The 18,507-nt window shown below is 44.7% G+C and overlaps 1 protein-coding gene across 1 annotated transcript in view; it reads right to left on the bottom strand.

Annotated features, from left to right (window-relative positions):
* The window catches only part of LOC144824950 (otoancorin-like), a 559,576-nt gene that overhangs the window by 457,923 nt on the left and 83,146 nt on the right, over positions 1-18,507 (bottom strand). Inside the window, exon 6 of the mRNA XM_078683892.1 lies at positions 12,881-13,014. Within this exon, the coding sequence (XP_078540018.1) occupies positions 12,881-13,014 (134 nt within the window). The remainder of the gene's footprint in view (positions 1-12,880; positions 13,015-18,507) is intronic.

The following is an 18,507-nucleotide window of genomic DNA, read 5'->3' as shown; positions in this document are numbered from 1 at the left end:
CTTTAACAGCAAACAGCAAGTGTGAGGAAAATGTATTAGACTTACCTGTACCTCACTCATAACTCACTGTTTAGCCCACCACCCCCACCCCGGTTTTACGCTATAAACCACACCAGCCATGCAATCCACATGGCCACGTTTGCCCGCCGGTCTAGGTCGTTCACACACCTTAGCAGCCGGCAATATGTTGTGTTCCTAGAATATTATTCTAATTGACTCTACCCTGTATGTCTGTCTGTGTCTTTTATGTTATGTGTACAGTAAAGCAGAGGGAATCCCCCTCTAACACGTAACGCACCTTAGCGAGTGCGACACTTTTATAAAACAACACTAATCACTTAATATATTTATTTTCACCGACACATACTCATTGGTCCTGAGGAAAGCCAGTTGTAAATAAAAGGCCTGGCTGAAACATGTAGACCACACAGGACGAAGGAGTTCATAACTCACTCCAACGAGTCCGCTTGCCTTTTTAGTTGCTAGCAGGGGCTCAGACATTAAAGTTATCTAGACACCCTCGGAAACTGAGACCCACTGCATAACTTTTCAATCACTTTCATACTCACAACACAGCACACTCAGTAAGTATACCAGCTCCTCAGTAATCTGGAGTCGATGCACACCCGGGACACATTCGGTGTCACTGTGGTGGGCCCGATGATGAAGCATGCCACCAACTAGGTTGGTGGGTGAGGGCTTCATGATCAAACCAAATGGTTTGCCGACATACGTACCCATTGAGTCTCTTCACACAACTAAGCTAGTCCTTTTGTGATAAACTAGATATAAACAAGGGGATCCTGACTAGCCTACCTAGTCCTCTCTCTCTATATTGATTTGCTGATACTTGGCAGCGCACAGCTGCGAGAGATACCTTCTATACGTCATGGCAGAAAATACAGGCCTAACCTTCACCGAGGATGATGTCAGCGAAATTCTCGCTGACCCCTCTCTCCTGGCAGATTTCAACACAGCCACGACCATAGCGCAAACTACAGACTGGGACACTCTCACTGAGAAAAAAACGGAACAGGATACGAACGAACTTACATGGTGTCATCCTTGCACAGTACCTTCGTACTAACACAGCACCGAAAGGACTTCTGGTCACCAACGCACCCAGAATCTTCCTTGATGACGTCACCTTCAGAAAGGATTGGGCCCAGATTGCCTGGCACTGCACCAGGGACTGGCTCATACTAATTATAAAGACTGCTAAACGCCTCTCGGATGCTGTGATCATAGAAATCCAGGCGACAGAGACCCACTTTAGAACCACACTCACGGGTTACAAGAAAAAACTGGATGATCAAAACCGTGAAATGGCTGAATATAAAGAATACCTTACTCAATCCAAAATCAAGAAATTTGAAAAAGATCTCAAGATATTCAGCTATTCCAAGACTTACCCCAACGCTGATGACGACTACACTGCACCCACAAGAGGCACAGATAGCTCAGGAGACAGGAGCTCTATCTCAAGCGATTCTAGCGCAGGATACACCAAACCTAGAGGGAGAGGGCGTAGAGGCCAACATTGGCAGCAACCCTGGCAAGGGCCCCCACAACATCATAATTTTGGGCCACCACCTTTTGGACCAATACCGCCACCATACTTTGGATACCCGCCCTTATATGCCCCAGGACAGATGCCTTACTATCAAAGCAACCAAAACCAGAGATATCCTTTTTTAGGCCAAGGCCGCAGACCACGCGGCAAGAGAAGGAATCCCCCCCAACAAGTGCAATGGGCAACAGAAGAAGACCCGGTGAGCTCCAACACACGAACAAATCCCGGGAACAAGCGGGACCCAGCAAATAATAACATCACATACTAGCAGCCCCCTGGTATTCAACATCTCCAATGTACAACTAACTAATGAGGAGACTGCCGTCCTCAACAAAGGACTTTCCTTTGTCCCCACCACCAGACTGGATACTTTTAAACTCCACGTGGAGTTAGCCGAGTTCTTCAGGAAACTCAAGCTGAAAGCCTTCTTTGAAAAACAGGAAAACACTGGCAACAATACCGAGAACGTCAACGAAACAGGCCTGAAATTGAAGTCCAATTTCATCCCCCCACCAGCCAGCATACCAGCAGAAATTACCACATTTGAGCTTGCAGTCTACTCTGAAATAGAGAAACTACAACCCAAAAACACGTTCAACAACCTCTCCCACCAGGACCGGGAGCTCATTAAGCGCTTACAAAATGACCCCACCCTCATCATCAAACCAGCGGACAAAGGGGGCGGAATTGTGGTCGTGAATAAAAGTGACTACGATATAGAATGCCGTAGACTCCTGAGTGACACACGGAATTACAAAAGCCTAAAAAAAGATCCTACTGAAGAGCTACAAAAGAAAATTAACCAACTGATCAAACATGCCAGCGATGCGGAATATATATCTAAACAAGAGGCGGACTACCTCGGCACGAAAAACGCCAAAGTACCTTATTTTTATACAGTACCCAAAGTGCACAAAGGGGTCACTCCGCCTCCAGGCAGACCGATCGTGTCAGGCATCCAATCCCTTTTGGAACCACTATCACGCTTTTGTGACTTCTATCTTAATCCTCTGGTCCAGAAGACACCCTCCTATATCAAGGACACGAAACATCTCCTGAATATCATCAAAGACACCTGTTTCAACCCGGAAACGCAACTCCTAGTCGGACTTGACATAGAGAGCTTGTACACAAGCTTACCCCAAGATGCTACCTTACAAGTACTACATGATGTCCTGATGGAGAATACCTGGCAACATCGAACCCCACGACACTTCATTTTTGACTGTGCTGCCCTTGCTTTGAAAGAAAACTATTTTGAGTATGAGGGCAAGTTCTTCCTTCAGACAAACGGAACCTCTATGGGGAGTGTTTTTGCCCCAAGCGTGGCGGGGCTTTATGTTCACCACTTTGAACGGACCCACATTGAGGCACCTACTAACCCCTACTCAGCGAACATAATGACTTGGCGATGCTACATTGACGACATTTTCATCATCTGGGAGGGCAATGAAGAAACGTTGAGAAATTTCCTGACATGGATCAATAACTGCGACACTTATCTCCGGTTTACCTGCACAAGCAGCCCTACCAAACTCGCCTTCTTAGACCTCAACATCAAAGCAGAACAGAATGGCCTGGCAACCACCACATATTATAAACCCACGGCGCGGAATTCCTTACTCAGATTTGATAGTTTCCACCCCAGACCGCTCAGGGAAAATCTACCCTTCGGTCAATTTCTGCGCATACGACGCAATTGCAGCAAGATCCAAGATTATAAACTACAGTCTAAAGCACTAGTCCACAAACTGGAGGACCGTGGCTACCCCACCAGAATCATCTCCAAGACCTGCAAAAGAGCGCGGAATCAGAACAGAGAGGCACTTCTGGAAACCATCATCAAACCATCTGAAACACCAATCATGACATGTGTAACCACCTATAACACAGCCTCAAACCAAGTGTCCAACATAATCTGAAAAAACTGGAAAATCATGAATTCGGGAACCAGAAACTGGGAGACCCCACGTTTCGCATATAAAAGAGCAAAGAATCTCAAAGACCGATTGGTGTCTACCAGACCGAGAACAAGCCCCCGTCCGACTGACAACACGATCCTGAACGCCTGGGGCCTACCCAAACTCACTGGCCACCAACCTTGCAACAACTGCAGCGTCTGTCATCTGACATTCCCCTCAAAGACACTGGCCCTGGAAAACGCAAAACCTGGACACAGCGCCAGTTCACTAATTGCAACTCATCAAACCTAGTGTACCTCATAACGTGCCGGTGCGGCCTCAGGTACATTGGCATGACAACCCGGAAAGTCAGGACAAGAATGACTGAGCACAGAAGCTCCATGCGCTGTGGTAAAAGCATAAGTAAATTGACGGAACACTTTCTCACCCACAATCACACCCCTAATGACTTCACGTGGACAGTGATTGAACAGTTTGAAGTAACTAACTGTAACGAGAAGGCTCTCCTCATGAAGGACCAACGCTGGATATACCGTCTTTCCACGCATATAGATGGGCTCAATGACTCCATCCCTGGAATTCACTGACAACCTGACCACACAATTCGCCCTCTTCTCGCATTAAGACAGCATAACCTGAACTGACCGTCTGTATCCTAGCCCTGTTTCAACTCGTGTTCTCATATCCCAGTCTGTATCTCTCTTTTTTAATCACCCCTTTTTTAACTCCCCCACATGGCACCAGACCACAATTCGGGCTGTTTCCCCTTCGGCACTGCTACACGCATGCGCTCCTCCGCGGCCCTACCCAATGCGTACCGCGCATGCGCGTACAGCACTGATCTTGGACTGAGCTGCAGATGACTCAGCACTTCCAGGGCGACCGCGCCCACTCTTTCCACTCCCGCTCCAGGTGCTGTGAATTAAAGGGGCTACTTAAACCCGACCGGGAACCCCACACATTTACCCGGGACACCGCAGCAGGACGACAGGTCTAAGGAGCACGCAGATCGGCAATTCCGTGAGTAAAAATGCTGGTTCACCGCTACGATCTAGGTAAGCAGCAGAACCTTTCTCCCTAAAGGCTCGGCTCTAATCTATGCCTCTTTACAATATCTAGGGTCTTCTTCCCCTGCCAGGTGACCCAAGGAAGCTTTAACAGCAAACAGCAAGTGTGAGGAAAATGTATTAGACTTACCTGTACCTCACTCATAACTCGCTGTTTAGCCCACCACCCCACCCCGGTTTTACGCTATAAACCACACCAGCCATGCAATCCACATCGCCACGTTTGCCCGCCGGTCTAGGTCGTTCACACACCTTAGCAGCCGGCAATATGTTGTGTTCCTAAAATATTATTCTAATTGACTCTACCCTGTATGTCTGTCTGTGTCTTTTATGTTATGTGTACAGTAAAGCAGAGGGAATCCCCCTCTAACACGTAACGCACCTTAGCGAGTGCAACACTTTTATAAAACAACACTAATCACTTAATATATTTATTTTCACCGACACATACTCATTGGTCCTGAGGAAAGCCAGTTGTAAATAAAAGGCCTGGCTGAAACATGTAGACCACACAGGACGAAGGAGTTCATAACTCACTCCAACGCGTCCGCTTGCCTTTTTAGTTGCTAGCAGGGGCTCAGACATTAAAGTTATCTAGACACCATCGGGAACTGAGACCCACTGCATAGCTTTTAAATCACTTTCATACTCACAACACAGCACACTCAGTAACTATACCAGCTCCTCAGTAATCTGGAGTCGAAGCACACCCGGGACACATTCGGTGTCACTGTGGTGGGCCCGATGATGAAGCATGCCACCAACTAGGTTGGTGGGTGAGGGCTTCATGACCAAACAAAATGGTTTGCCGACATACGTACCCATTGAGTCTCTTCACACAACTAAGCTAGTCCTTTTTTGATAAGCTACATATAAATAAGGGGATCCGGACTAGCCTACCTAGTCCTCTCTCTCTATATTGATTTGCTGCTCATATATAAATGGTACCTTCATCACAGGGGAAATCATGGCAGAAAATCTTAGTGATTTTAACATATGTACGGATCTGAGGTCTCCACCGTCATGTGTCATGGTAGTTTTCTGAAAAATAATCGCAAAAATATCAGAGAAGCTAAGATAAACCACTAGAAGTAAGGGAAAAAAGAGGCAGGGATGGTTCTATAAGGACTGTTCCCAGGCCAACAGAAAACTGAGAAAAGCCCTACGGGACATTCCGAGATATAGGGATAAAATGATCAGGCTTAGGGCCTGATTACGAGGCGGTTAGGAAATCTCTGGATCGAATCGGTTTGTAAATGTTTTCCGACCGACTCGAATCGGGAGTGTCCGACCGACTGAGTGTGATGCATCTGGATGCTTCCAGAGACGATTTGGTTGGACAATCATTGACTTCTATGGGCACCTATGTTCCTAACTGCATCATAATCTGGCCCTCCGTCGGGAAGACACGTTTCCGATCCGATTCTGAAGGACCAAATGCCGTTAGGAGGCCTTCCTAACCGCAACGTAGGGCCAGATTCTGATCTTCCCCGGAAGGGCTCTTTACGGCATCCGTGAGGAGCAAGTCCGAGTTGCGAGTGCGATTTCCGACCGACTCATACTGCATTACGAGCGAGCTAGTATGATGTGAATATCGCCTCAGGCTCCGGCCGACTTGTACCCGTCAGCAAAGCCCTCCAGATGACTACAACATGGTAGACGGTGAACAGACATAATATCAACTTTTTAATTTCGAAGTACGGAAAGATTGTGTTGTGAATATCGAAGGGACAGAAAATCGACATCAAGAATATCGGTGACCAAAATATCGAACTGAAGGTAAGAAATATTGTTTTTGTTAATATTGAAGTCAGTAATATCGTTTGCAAAAATATCGTTGTTAATAATATCAATATCAATGTTCGGACAGAGGCGGCATTATTGACTGTCACAGAATTAGCCCGTAAGCATATGGATCAAGGCGGTACCACAGCAATTATGCTGTTGGACCTAAGTGCCGCCTTTGATACCGTAAACAGTAACATCCTCATCTCCCGATTAAAACAGCTTGGAGTCACGGGAAGTGCCATCTCATGGTTACAGTCTTTTTTGGAAAATCGTACTTTCCAGGTGGTGGAGGGTGACATCCATTCCAAACCTTGGCCTCTCAATCAAGGTGTGCCTCAGGGTTCTTCCCTGAGCCCCACACTTTTTTAACATTTACATGCAGCCATTAGCGGACGTCGTTCTCCCTTTTGGCTTTGAAATCGTGACCTACGCTGATGACACCCAGCTTGTGGTGGCCCTGAATCAGCCAGGACGTACCCTTTCTAATCTGAATAGCTGCCTAGTAGCAGTCACAAAATGGATGGCCTCTTCCCATTTAAAACTTAACGGGGATAAAACTGAACTGATAATCCTGGGGAACACAGCCGGCCCCAGACCAGCTCTACAATGGCCACCCTGCATGGGCCCCCCCCAGAGCCAAAAAAGCAAATCAAAAGCTTGGGCATGTGGCTGGATGATACTCTAAGCTTTAACCAGCATACCACAATACTCTCCGCCACCTGCTTCGGGCTGATGCGAATGTTGCGGAAAATCCTACCACTTCTCCTTTTCCAGGCCCGCAGGATGATGGTCCAGGCCATCATCCTGTCCTGTCTCGATTATGGGAATGCTTTATATCTGGGTGCACCGACCAGCACACTTAAAAGGCTGCAAGTCACTCAGAACGCAGCTGCACGTTTATTGCTAGGCCTGTCACGTAGGCATTCGAGCACTGCTGCCCTGAGAAATTTACACTGGCTGCCCATCCAAGCCAGAGTAAAATTCAAGGCTATGTGCATAATGCATAAGGCCATGTGGAAAAACGCCCCCGCAATGATCTGTTCCTTAGCCACCCCTTACCATCCCCAAAGATCACTGCGTTCCAGCACGGCCTTTTTGGCAACAACACGCAAGATCAAACGGGCCAGGTGGGGCGGACGCTCCTTCTCCCTGAATGCTGCCACGACCTGGAACTCTTTACCATCCACGCTCCGTAGCGAGCCTAATCTTCTAAAATTTCGCAAAATTCTTAAAACTTTTCTTTTTTCTAAGTAAATCAGTATATTCCCAGAGATATGCATTCACAGCGCTACGAGGCCTTCGGGTAGTAATGCGCTTTATAAAACCCACTTTCATTTCATTTCATTTCGTTTATGTTAGTGTTATGTATTTTAGTATATATTTTACATGCATATGTTTCACATGTTTTGTTATGTTTTGTATTTTTTTAAATATATGTATTACATTTTACGAAGTTAGTAATTTTTTTTAAAGTAAATTTTGCGTTTTAGTACCGTAGGGTGTTGTGGGTGTATAGCAGAATAGGGTAGGAAGTAATTTAATTATAGTAAATTAAATAATACGTTTTGGAAATGATTCATTATTTTTAATTAAATTTAGCATTTTAGTTCCGTAGCTGGTTGTAGGTTTATAGGGGAATAGGGTGGGAAGTAATTTAATTATAATAAAGTAATTATTAATTTCTAATTTTTTTGTATTGATAATTAATTTATTGTTAATTAATTATTAATTTGTCATTTATTTTTATTAATTGATTATTTGATAATTATATTAATTGTGTTAATTTAGTTTAGGAGCGGGTTGTGAGTTTATAGGGGAATGGGGGAGTAATGTATTATAATTAAGTAATTATTTATGTTTATTTATTGGTATTGATAATTAATTTATTGTTAATTTATTATTAATTGGTAATTACATTTTATGAATTGATTATCTAATAATTATATTAATTGTGTTAAAAAAATTGGAGCGGGTTGTGGGTTTATAGGGGAATAGGGTGGGAAGTAAATTAATTATAATAAAGTAATTATTATGTTTTATTTATTGGTATTTATTAATTTATTGTTAATTAATTATTAATTGTTAAATAATGTTTAGTGATTGATTAATTGATAATTATAATAATTGTGTTAATATTTGGGGGAGCGGGTGTGGGTGTATAGGGGAATAGGGTGAGAAGTAAATTGATTATAATAAAGTAATTATTAATTTGAATTTATTGGAATTGATAATTAATTTATTGTTAATTAATTAATAAAGGGTAATTATGTTGTATTGATTGTTTATTATATTAATTGTGGTGATTTATTTTAGGAGTGGGTTGTGGGTTATTGGGGGAATAGGGTGGTAGGTCATTTAATTTTATTAAAATGAATATGAATTTTAATGTATTGATATTCATAATTAATGTATTGTTAAATCATTAATAATTGGTTATTTCATTAAAAAAATATTTAATTGACAAGCATGTTAATTTGAACCCTCTGCTATCCAACACTTTCCCTTCAGTTGCACTCTCTGTAGTGAGAATAGTCATATTAACCCTTTCGCTATCCAACACTTTCCCTACTGTTGCACTCAGTGGAGTGGGAATAGTAATTTTTACCCCTACCCTATCCAACACTTTCCCTACTGTTGCACTCTCTGGAGTGGGAATAGTAATTTTAACCCCTCGCTATCCAATACTTTTCCTACTGTTGCACTGTCTGGAGTGGGAATAGTAATTTTAACCCCTTCGCTATCCAACACTTTCCCTACTGTTGCACTCTCTGAGTTTGAATAGTAATTCACCGTACCCCTACGCACCGTACCCCTATGCACCGTACCCCTATGCACTGTACCCCTATGCACCGTACCCCTATGCACCGTACCCCTGCAATCATGGGGTGTACTCGCGTACCCGGGGTGGTCCGTTTCGTGCGCGGTCTAAAGTCGAAATCTGCTTTTACAGATGTTTTGAGCTCCCATAGAAAAAGACGCTTACGGAGTGTTGACGCGACGCTTACGGAGTGTTGACGAGACGAATCATTCCTGCTGGGTTGGCAAATGCTGCTTCAATCCATACGGACGTCCCGTACTGCGTGTTCCGAATGCGATTTGTATGGATTTTTAATTCGTATGGTCTTTTGTACGATTCGTACGGAGATCTGCTTTGGGTCCGAATCGTACTTCATCGTACATATGGGGATGTTTAAGGGTACGATTTGTACGGAAAATATGCTCCGTACGGCTATTCGTAAGGGATTTTACCGAATCGGAATCGGCCCCTATATGTATTAGTTATTTTTAAACATTTTAAAATATTTTTTACTATGTTTCTTTTAATTATATGTATTATTTACTTTATTTTACATTTTTTTTAACATTAAAAAACAAAATATTTTTGACATCAAATTTTTCCCCCTGATATTTTTGTACTTACCATGATGTAGATAGGACGTTGATATTCTGCACATCGATATTCTTTTGTCAATATTTCTGTACTTCTGACTGTCAATATTCTGTCAATTCTCAAAAGTAATCTGAGACAAAATCCTAAATTTACGACTTTCGGTATGAACAAAAGGCAATATGGAGTAGTAAAGTTAGGATTCCTAACTTTGTTATTCCTAAACTGTGAAAAATCCTAACTTTACGACTTTCGGTATTCACAAAAGGCATTTATGAGTAGCAAAGGTAGGATTCCTAACTTTATTACTCCTATACTGAGGAAAATCCTAACTTTTTGACTTTCGGTATTCACAAAAGGCATTTAGGAGTAACAAAGTTAGGATTTCTAACTTTGCTACTCCTAAATGCCTTTTCTGAATACCAAAAGTTGTATAGTTAGGATTTTCATCAGTTTAGGAGTAGTAGCATTAGTAACCTTAACTTTACTACTCCTAATGCCTTTTGTGAATACCGAAAGTCGTAAAGTTAGGATTTTGCCTCAGATTACTTTTGTGAATTGGGCCCATAGTTTTTAAACTCTTTAAAATGTTTGGTATAAATGCCCACATGCCTATGAAACCATTTTGACCCTCTGCCGTACCCCACTCAATATTCCATCAGGTGCAGTACTGATAAATGAGCATATAAAAGCAACTCTTGAAATTACTGTTGCATCTTTAACTAATTACACCACAGGTTTGTACACATTTTGGTTGTGTCTAAAACCGTTCAATCTTTTTTTAGAATGAATAGAATGGCTTCCAGGGAAGGTTCCTGTCAGAAGAAAACAGACTTGGCAGTATTTTCTTTAATAGAGTTTGGGTTGAATTGTTATGTTATGTTATGTTACCTATATTTATAATGCGCACAGATACTCTTGAGTGTCCCGGCGCAATGCCTGAGGGGGGAAGAAGGAAGCTAACAGGTAAAGAGGTGAGTCTTTCATTTCCGCTTAAAAGCCCTGGGATTCTGGATAGATCGAAGGACAAGAGGAAGGGCATAACAGGCCACTGCTGCCTTCACAGCCAAGGAGCTGCCCCAAGCCTCTGATACTTAAGACAGGGGGCCAGGGCAAGGCGTAAGGACATGGATAGGAGGGCTCGCGAAGGAACATAAAAAGAGAACCGACTCTGCAGATAGCGAGAACCGAGCCTGTGGAGAGCACGATGTGCCAGGACCAAAGATTTGAATTTAACTCTATCCACCACGGGGAGCCAATGGAGAGAGCGCAGCTGATGGTGAATGCTGCTCCTAGCCGAAGTAACCCAGTAGTAATCTAGCTGCTGCATTATGAACCACCTGAAGCCTTTTCAACAGGTAGCCTGGCACACCCTCAAAAACGGAATTGGCTTTGTCCAACCATGACAGAATTAGACCAAATGTGACCGTTGTCCTAGCAGCCTGCGGCAGAAGTGGAAAGAATTTTCAAAAGGTTTTAAGAAGGCCAAAGCAGCATTCTGCCAACTTCTTCATGTGTATCGTGGAGTAAAGGCCCTCATGGAACCAAACCCCCAGATTTGTAACTGGCTTCCCGGAAGAGGAAGGCCGCAAACGATTTGGCAGCCACAGCCGCTCTGGAAAATTGGGAGGAAATTTACCAAATAGCAAGATCTCAGACTTCTGATCATAATAGAAATTGCTCTTAGGAAGGACAACTCTAACCAAGAATATGCCTTTGAAGTGCTTGTGTATGAAGAAAGTCAGGCAACTGCTGGTTGTTTCAGCTGAAACAGTTTTTCATTTTTTTTTGTCTGGATGACGGACAAGCTACATTTGAATATGATTTGTGTCCTTGTGGTTCCATGGAGCTTACAAGAAACTACCTAGTGCTCCACATTTCAAATTGTAGTCTTGTTTAATTAAGGACACTTGTAATTGTTTATTACTTTTATACAGAACATGTGGCATTAGGGAGATGCGGCTGGATTGTGTCACTTTGGAAAGCACGACTTATCTGAAATGTGTATTTCTGCGCTATATGTGACGATTTTCAGTCTAAAATATATATACAAAACTATGGGGTTCAGTACCGTGGTGATGGGACTGCCACTGGCAACCAATCAATGGCAGTTCCACCACCATCCATTGAAGCAGAACGACAGCTGGATTCTGATCCTGCGGTCAGAGAGCATTAGTGTAGGGACAGACCGCTGATTTTCTGACGGGCTCAAGGAGCCCGTCGGGACAGCGGTCAGACCTTAATCCCTGCAATAGCATGGTGCCTACTCAGGCACTGGTGTAGGGATCACAATGACCATTTCCCTCAGCCAATACATGGTGGTCCAACTGCCAAGTGCAGACAGACATAAAGGGACCTTGGAGGTCAATAGCAAGGCCCCGTGCCCCATTGGTCTCCGCTATGGGGCCAGGTGGGCACATGTGGTGGCCCACCAAACATCCATGGTCACTGTGTTTTGAAACATGCCTATTTCTATTGTGGCTTGTGCCACAGGCCATTTCCGTGCCGCTGCACAAGCCGCAATAGAAATAGGTATGTTTTCGACCACCTGCATGGCGGTCAGATCGTAATTAGGCGAGTGGAACCGTCGACTACATGTCAGCCGGTATCCATCCCGCAATGATGGCGGTCAGACGTTCATCGGACTGCCATCATAATAAGGCCCTCTCTCCCAAATGGCTAAAAAAATCTAGTCATACCCGCACGTTGCTCTGAACCAATTTTCAGTTCTGTGCCTCCAAAGCATTATAATATTTTGTGTAAGGGAAAAAATATATCTCTTCTTCATCCTCCTCCTGCTAGGATCTGGCACCAGGGCCAGACTGGCCATAACAGGCACCGGGCGTTACCCCAGCGGTCCGCCAGGGTGAGTGCTGGTTTTGGGCTGCTGGGTGGGGGGGGGCATTTTTGTTACCAGGGGCCAGCAATATAGGCCCCCTGTAACAAAATCTGCCAAAACCGGCCCTAGTACCCAGCGCGGCTGCATCCCCTCCCCCACCCACCCCAGGTGCCAGCCGAGCAGTTTGCCAAGGCTGGTTTCGGTTCCCAGTCCGGCCCTGATTGGCACATGCACACTGCCTCACTTATGTGGAGAGAAATACTACAGGCAATGTACATTGTTACTGATGATGTCTTCTCTCACCTGGGGATAACCTTGGAGGAAGTCACATTCACGCCACACTTGCTCAGACCATCAGTGAGAATCTTTGCTTGGGCTGCCGTTAAATCGTAGAGTCTTTTCCACACAGTGCTGTTGGTTTGGTAAAAGCTGCAGAGCTATGAAAAAAGCCAACAAGATCAGTTAACAAAAGAGGAATGTCACATTTTTAAACCACAGAGCCCTTTTCTGGTTCTATTCACAATTATGTAAATGATATTAGTGCCACAAATTGTGCTCCCCTGCTTTGCGGAGCAGTTTAGTGGAGGGGGGCTGACTTAAATTCAGAAACCTGTAACATAGTTTAAATTCTAGAATTGTGAGTAGAGTACCATAAGTTAGGGAATATGTGCTGCCTGTTCTCAGAATGGAAGATCTGGGCGGCCAAAGTCAATGATTAAGAGTCTTAGGGCCAGATGTAGGAGCCAAAATACCGGTCGGTAACGGCCGAATTCGGCCGTTACCGACCGGTATTTGGGTTTTCAGATGTAGGGGCATATATTTTACAGAATCAGTAAATTTACTGATTCGGTAAATTTACCGATTCTGTAAAATACCGAATCAGTATTTTTTACCGATTTGGTATATCCAAATGTAGGTGGCACTCCTGAGAGTGCCACAGGCCTTACAGATTCGGTATTTTACCACACAATCCAATTGTGTGGTAAAATACCGAATCCAGGTGTGCATGCACACCTAGCCATGTGACAGACAGACATGCCCTTAGGGCATGTCTGTGTGTCACATGGCTCACATGCCCGTCTTTGGGGTGCTAGAGGGTGTCAAAGTGACACCCCCTGCACCCTTGCTAAAATCGGTATTTACCGATTCTGTAATTACAGAATCGGTATTTCCCATTGATTCCTATAGGCTTCAAAGCCCATAGGAATCAATGGGAAATACCGAATCTGTAATTACAGAATCGGTAAATACCGAATCTTAACGATTCGGTATTTACAGAATCTGTAATACCTACATCTCCCCCCTTCATATTTACCGACTCTAAAATACCGAATCGGTAAAATTCAGTATTTAAGAGTCGGTAAATATGATTTACCTACATCTGGCCCTTAATTAGACTTAGGAGGAATAAGTAGATTACTGTTTTGCTGTAAGAAATTGAGATTTTAATTGAAGGGGTGAATACGCTTCTGAAGCAACAACCACAGTCCTTGTCATGGTGAGTCACTAAAGTCACTAAATGAACCTGTGCTTAACCCTCTGGTGGCTTGGCACAAAAGCAGTCAAGCTTAACTTAGAGGCACTGTGTTAAGTGTTTATGCAGCACAAAAACAGTAGTAAAGTGAAACATGACACAAGATATATCCCACACCAATTTAGAAACATAGGGAACATTTTAGTAAATAGAGGCCAAAACGACAAGACTCCAATCAGTAGAACTGGAGATATGCAATTTAAAGATTTTACGTAAGTAGACAGGGCCGGACTGGGAACAAAAACCGGCCCTGGCAAAGTGCTCGGCTGGCCCCCCTCCGTCCCACCCCGCGTTGGGAGTGCGACCGAGCTCCTGCCGATTATGTTACAGTTATCAGCCGATTTTTTTACAGGGCCGATTTTCTATGCTGCAAAAACGGCCCTGTAACAAAAACGGCCCCCAGGGGCTTAAATCTGGCCCCACCCTTGCGGCGCACCGGGGGATTGCCCGGTGCCCGCAACGGCCAGTCCGGGCCTGTAAGTAGAGCGTGTAAAAGCACAAAGCGCCACTTGCGATCATCTAGTCGTGTTAGACCAGTGGAAAGTCATATGGTAAGGCTGACTTCAATGGAGAGCAAGCAGGATACAGGGACCAGATTAGTCCCACTGAAACAGTTGCTTTCTCAAAGACCAGCGAGCAGAATTTAAAACTTCAGGAGGAATTCAACTGATATCAGCCAAGAGTGCATCACCTGGCGAAATACCTCTTGGGGTTGAGGAACTCCAGCAGAGACTAGCAGGGCTCCAGTAGATCCAGGCTGGTTCAGATGCATGTCTAGGCAGGGCCAGTTGCAGCAGGTCAACAGGGCAGTCGCAGAGTGGCCACTGGAGCTTGTTTTGTCCCTGTAACTCAGAACTGGAGTTCAGCCAATTGATACGTGAAGTAACTCTGGTAGTCCTAGGATTAAGCTGCAAGGCAGGCCTCAAATCAGCAGGGAAGTCCTTTAAGGGTACGAGGCAAGCTTAAAGCAACAGGGTTACAGTCCTCTGGTAGTAGCAAGGTAGATGTCAGAGATACAAACCAGGTCTCAAGTGGCAGGCAGTCCTTTGAAGTACAAGGCAGTCCTTCTGGGTGTCCTCTGCACATCTAGGAGGGCACTGAAGACTTGACCTGAGAGTCCAATATTTATATCTGGTGCCAGATTTTGAAGTGAGAGAAACCTCTAAACTCCCCCCACCACGTCTGGTTCTGGAATTCCCTTCTTTCACTTGCCCAGGCTCCAAGGAATCTGGGGTGACAATAAACAGATGTCAAGTTCTTTGTGAGTGTGGTGGAGACAGGCCCTTTGGAATATAAGTGGGGAAGGGTACAGCTCCACCATACACATCTGTGTGTATGGCCCATCATACCAAGACCTAGTTCCCATTTATCTCACTGTATGAGAGAAATGCACCAATGCAAGTTGCCAACTACACCCAGTCATGTGATCTAGGACACAGGCTGCATGCACCAAATGGTTTGGACGAGAAAAGGCCAACTTTTTAAAAGTGGCATTCTCACAATTGTATACTAAAATCTGACTGTACAACTAAAGAAGATTTTTAAATCACAATTCAGTAGAGTGTAAATATTACATTCTTACCTGTTCCCAATCCAAAGATATCACTTATTAAATGCAATAAGGTAACCCAATGTTATCCAATGGGTGAGACAGTCCTTACAGCAGTGAAAAATTAATTTAGGACTTTTTCACTACTAGAACAAGTAAAACTGAAAAGTACATGGCCACATTTTTAAATACACGGCACCCTGTCCTTTGAGCTTTAGGGCCTACCTTAAGGGTAACTTAGGGGTGTTAAGAAGGAGGGTTTAGGCCTGGAAAAAAGGTTTATTTTGCCAGTTCAAACTGAAAGTTTATAACTGCACTACAAGCTGCAGTAGTAGGCCTGAGACATGTTGTAAGAGGCTACTTTAGTGGGTGACATAATGAGTGCGGCAGGCCCACTAGTCACATTTAATTTACAGGCCCTGGGCACATCTAGTACCAATGTACTAGAGACATATTTAAATCAAATGTGCCAATTTTACTTTGTTTTTGGGTGAGAGCACAAGTACTTTAGCAACTGTTAGCAGTGGAAAAGTGCACTGAGTACTAAGGCCAACAAAAACGAATTTCAGCAAACAGATGTGGAGAAGGTGACTGAGTACCCAAACTCAAAATGAACTACTAAACCATTTAGACAGGAGTGTCTATAAAATAGTGGGTCACAAAGAAATCGAAGTACTGCTGGGTGGGGTGTGTCAGTATTGGGACTACTATTGAAATATTCAGGTCATGGGTAGCAGGTGGTGTTGGCAACGCTCTTCGTAGGCCGACGTACTAAATAAAAGAGAGGTGTTAGCAGCCTGTTTTGAGATGCGGTGTCAGGCATGTTTAGCTTCATTTAGAAACTAAGCAGAGTACTAAGCAAACATTGCCCATTTACAAGGGTTGCTTCCAGGGGAAGAAACAAAATGCCAGTTTGGAAAACATTGTAGACATCAGTGTAACGATACCGACAGGTGTCCACTTTATCTCACTATCCCTGCAACAGAGGCAGTAAAGTCCCATAGATTTTCATTTTACCAGTGTAGGACTTGCCCCTTTTTGGCTAAAGTGCCGAAACGTTTTTCTTTCCCCTAGACCTTTTTTCTGACATGGGGTTGCCAACTTAGATGCTTTGGACACTTTGCTATTGCTAAACAGTATCAAAGTGTAGGTGTTCCCTGTGTAAAGTAATAGTAATTGGTTGTCCACGATTGGTATGTTTGCCTTACTAGTAAAGTCCCTAGTAAAGTGCACTATGTGTGCCAGGGCTGGTAATGCAAATGCTACTAGTGGGCCTGTAGCACTATTTGTGCAACCCACACAAGTAACCTTAATAAGGGAACTCAGGTCTGCCATTGCAGGGCCTGCACGCAGTTTGTTAAACTGCCAGGTTGGTCTGTAAAGTGCATTCACTTGCTGCTACAGGGAAACAAAAAACTGAAGTACCCCTGAATCCAAGGCAGCCCACTTGACCACAGAAGACTGGACCCTGCTGGAACTCTGCCTGGGGAGAGATTTGGTACATAGAAGCCTGCCATGAGCTCAAGCGGAGTGCAGAAGTGACCAAAAATAACTTTATCAGGAGTTGGAGAAATGTGGGATTTAGAATTATTTTTCTAAATCCAAAGACCGGGGCAAAGTGCAGAGACTTTCCATGGGCGGGCCACCGAAACCTGGCAAATTTAACAAGTCCTCCCCAATCTAAGTTTAATACTATGTTAAAAACTGATTCTGCTGCACTTATTGACAAAGTTATCCAGCCTCAAGGAACTTTGCCTGGCTACAGCTTCAAGTCTTACCCAATTGATGGATTTTGAGAAATAGTGACTGAGTCAGAAGGTAGAATGCTGGAACAGGTTGAAGTGGCAATCTATTCCAGTGGGAAAGCAACCTAAGTGGCTGCAAAATTCAGTTTTATTCTGCTTGATTTTGGCACCAAACTGGCAGCTTCCTTGGAAACTTGATGATGACTTAGCAACTGTGAGGGAGCCTCACCGACTTCAGCCATGGATCTTGCCTCACTCAAAGACAGACTTTAAACTCTAGGAGAAAAGACCTAAGGGCCCATTACGATGTCGGGCGGATTTCCCCCGCCAGGCTGGCGGTGGCCACCGCCAGCCTGGCAGGGTCAATCCGCCCGACATCCACTCCCGAATGCCCCCCGCCATATTAGTATGGTGGGGGGACCGTGGCGGACGGAAAGACCGTCTGCCGCTTTTCCGCCCCGGTCGCCTTACGGCTGGGGCGGAAAAGGAATAATATGGTGGCGGTGTCTCATAGACACCGCCAGCCATATTAGTATGGGCCAAATCGGATGCGTTTCCGTGGCGGCAATGCCGCCACGGAAATGCCTGCGGTCTTCACTCTGGGCCCCCAGAGTGAAGGAGGGGTGGGGGGTGCACAAGGGGGGTACCTGTGGTACCCCCCAGCATTTGCATGAACAAAGCGGCAGGCACCGCGCGGTGCCTGCCGCTTTGTTTATACAAATGCTCGGATTAATTTTTAACATTGTGGCTGGCGGTGCAGTGATCACCGCCCGCCACAATGTTAAAAATGGGGGATGCGCCTGCCACTGTGGTGGGCGCATCCTAATGCAGACATCAGGACCCCCGCCCTTAAGGCGGGCGGTCCCGTTTTCAGCAAGGATGGCCTGCCATCCTAATGGGGCCCTAAGGGTCTAATTACACGTTTGGCTGTCCAACCACCCAAGAACTGTGTCCGCATCCGCCAGTAGAACACCAATCTGGCAGTCTTCTGACTGCCGTATAGCGAGTTGACCCTGGTGTCGGCAGTACCGATGCGTAGCTATTGCGTTGGGGGAAGCAATGATCCCTCTAATTTATTTCCTCTGTGTGTGGCAATGTAATG

The sequence above is a fragment of the Lissotriton helveticus genome, chromosome 3_1 (genome assembly GCF_964261635.1).
Source record: "Lissotriton helveticus chromosome 3_1, aLisHel1.1, whole genome shotgun sequence".
Lineage (NCBI taxonomy): Eukaryota > Metazoa > Chordata > Amphibia > Caudata > Salamandridae > Lissotriton > Lissotriton helveticus.
This window is presented reverse-complemented; position numbering and strand designations above follow the sequence as displayed.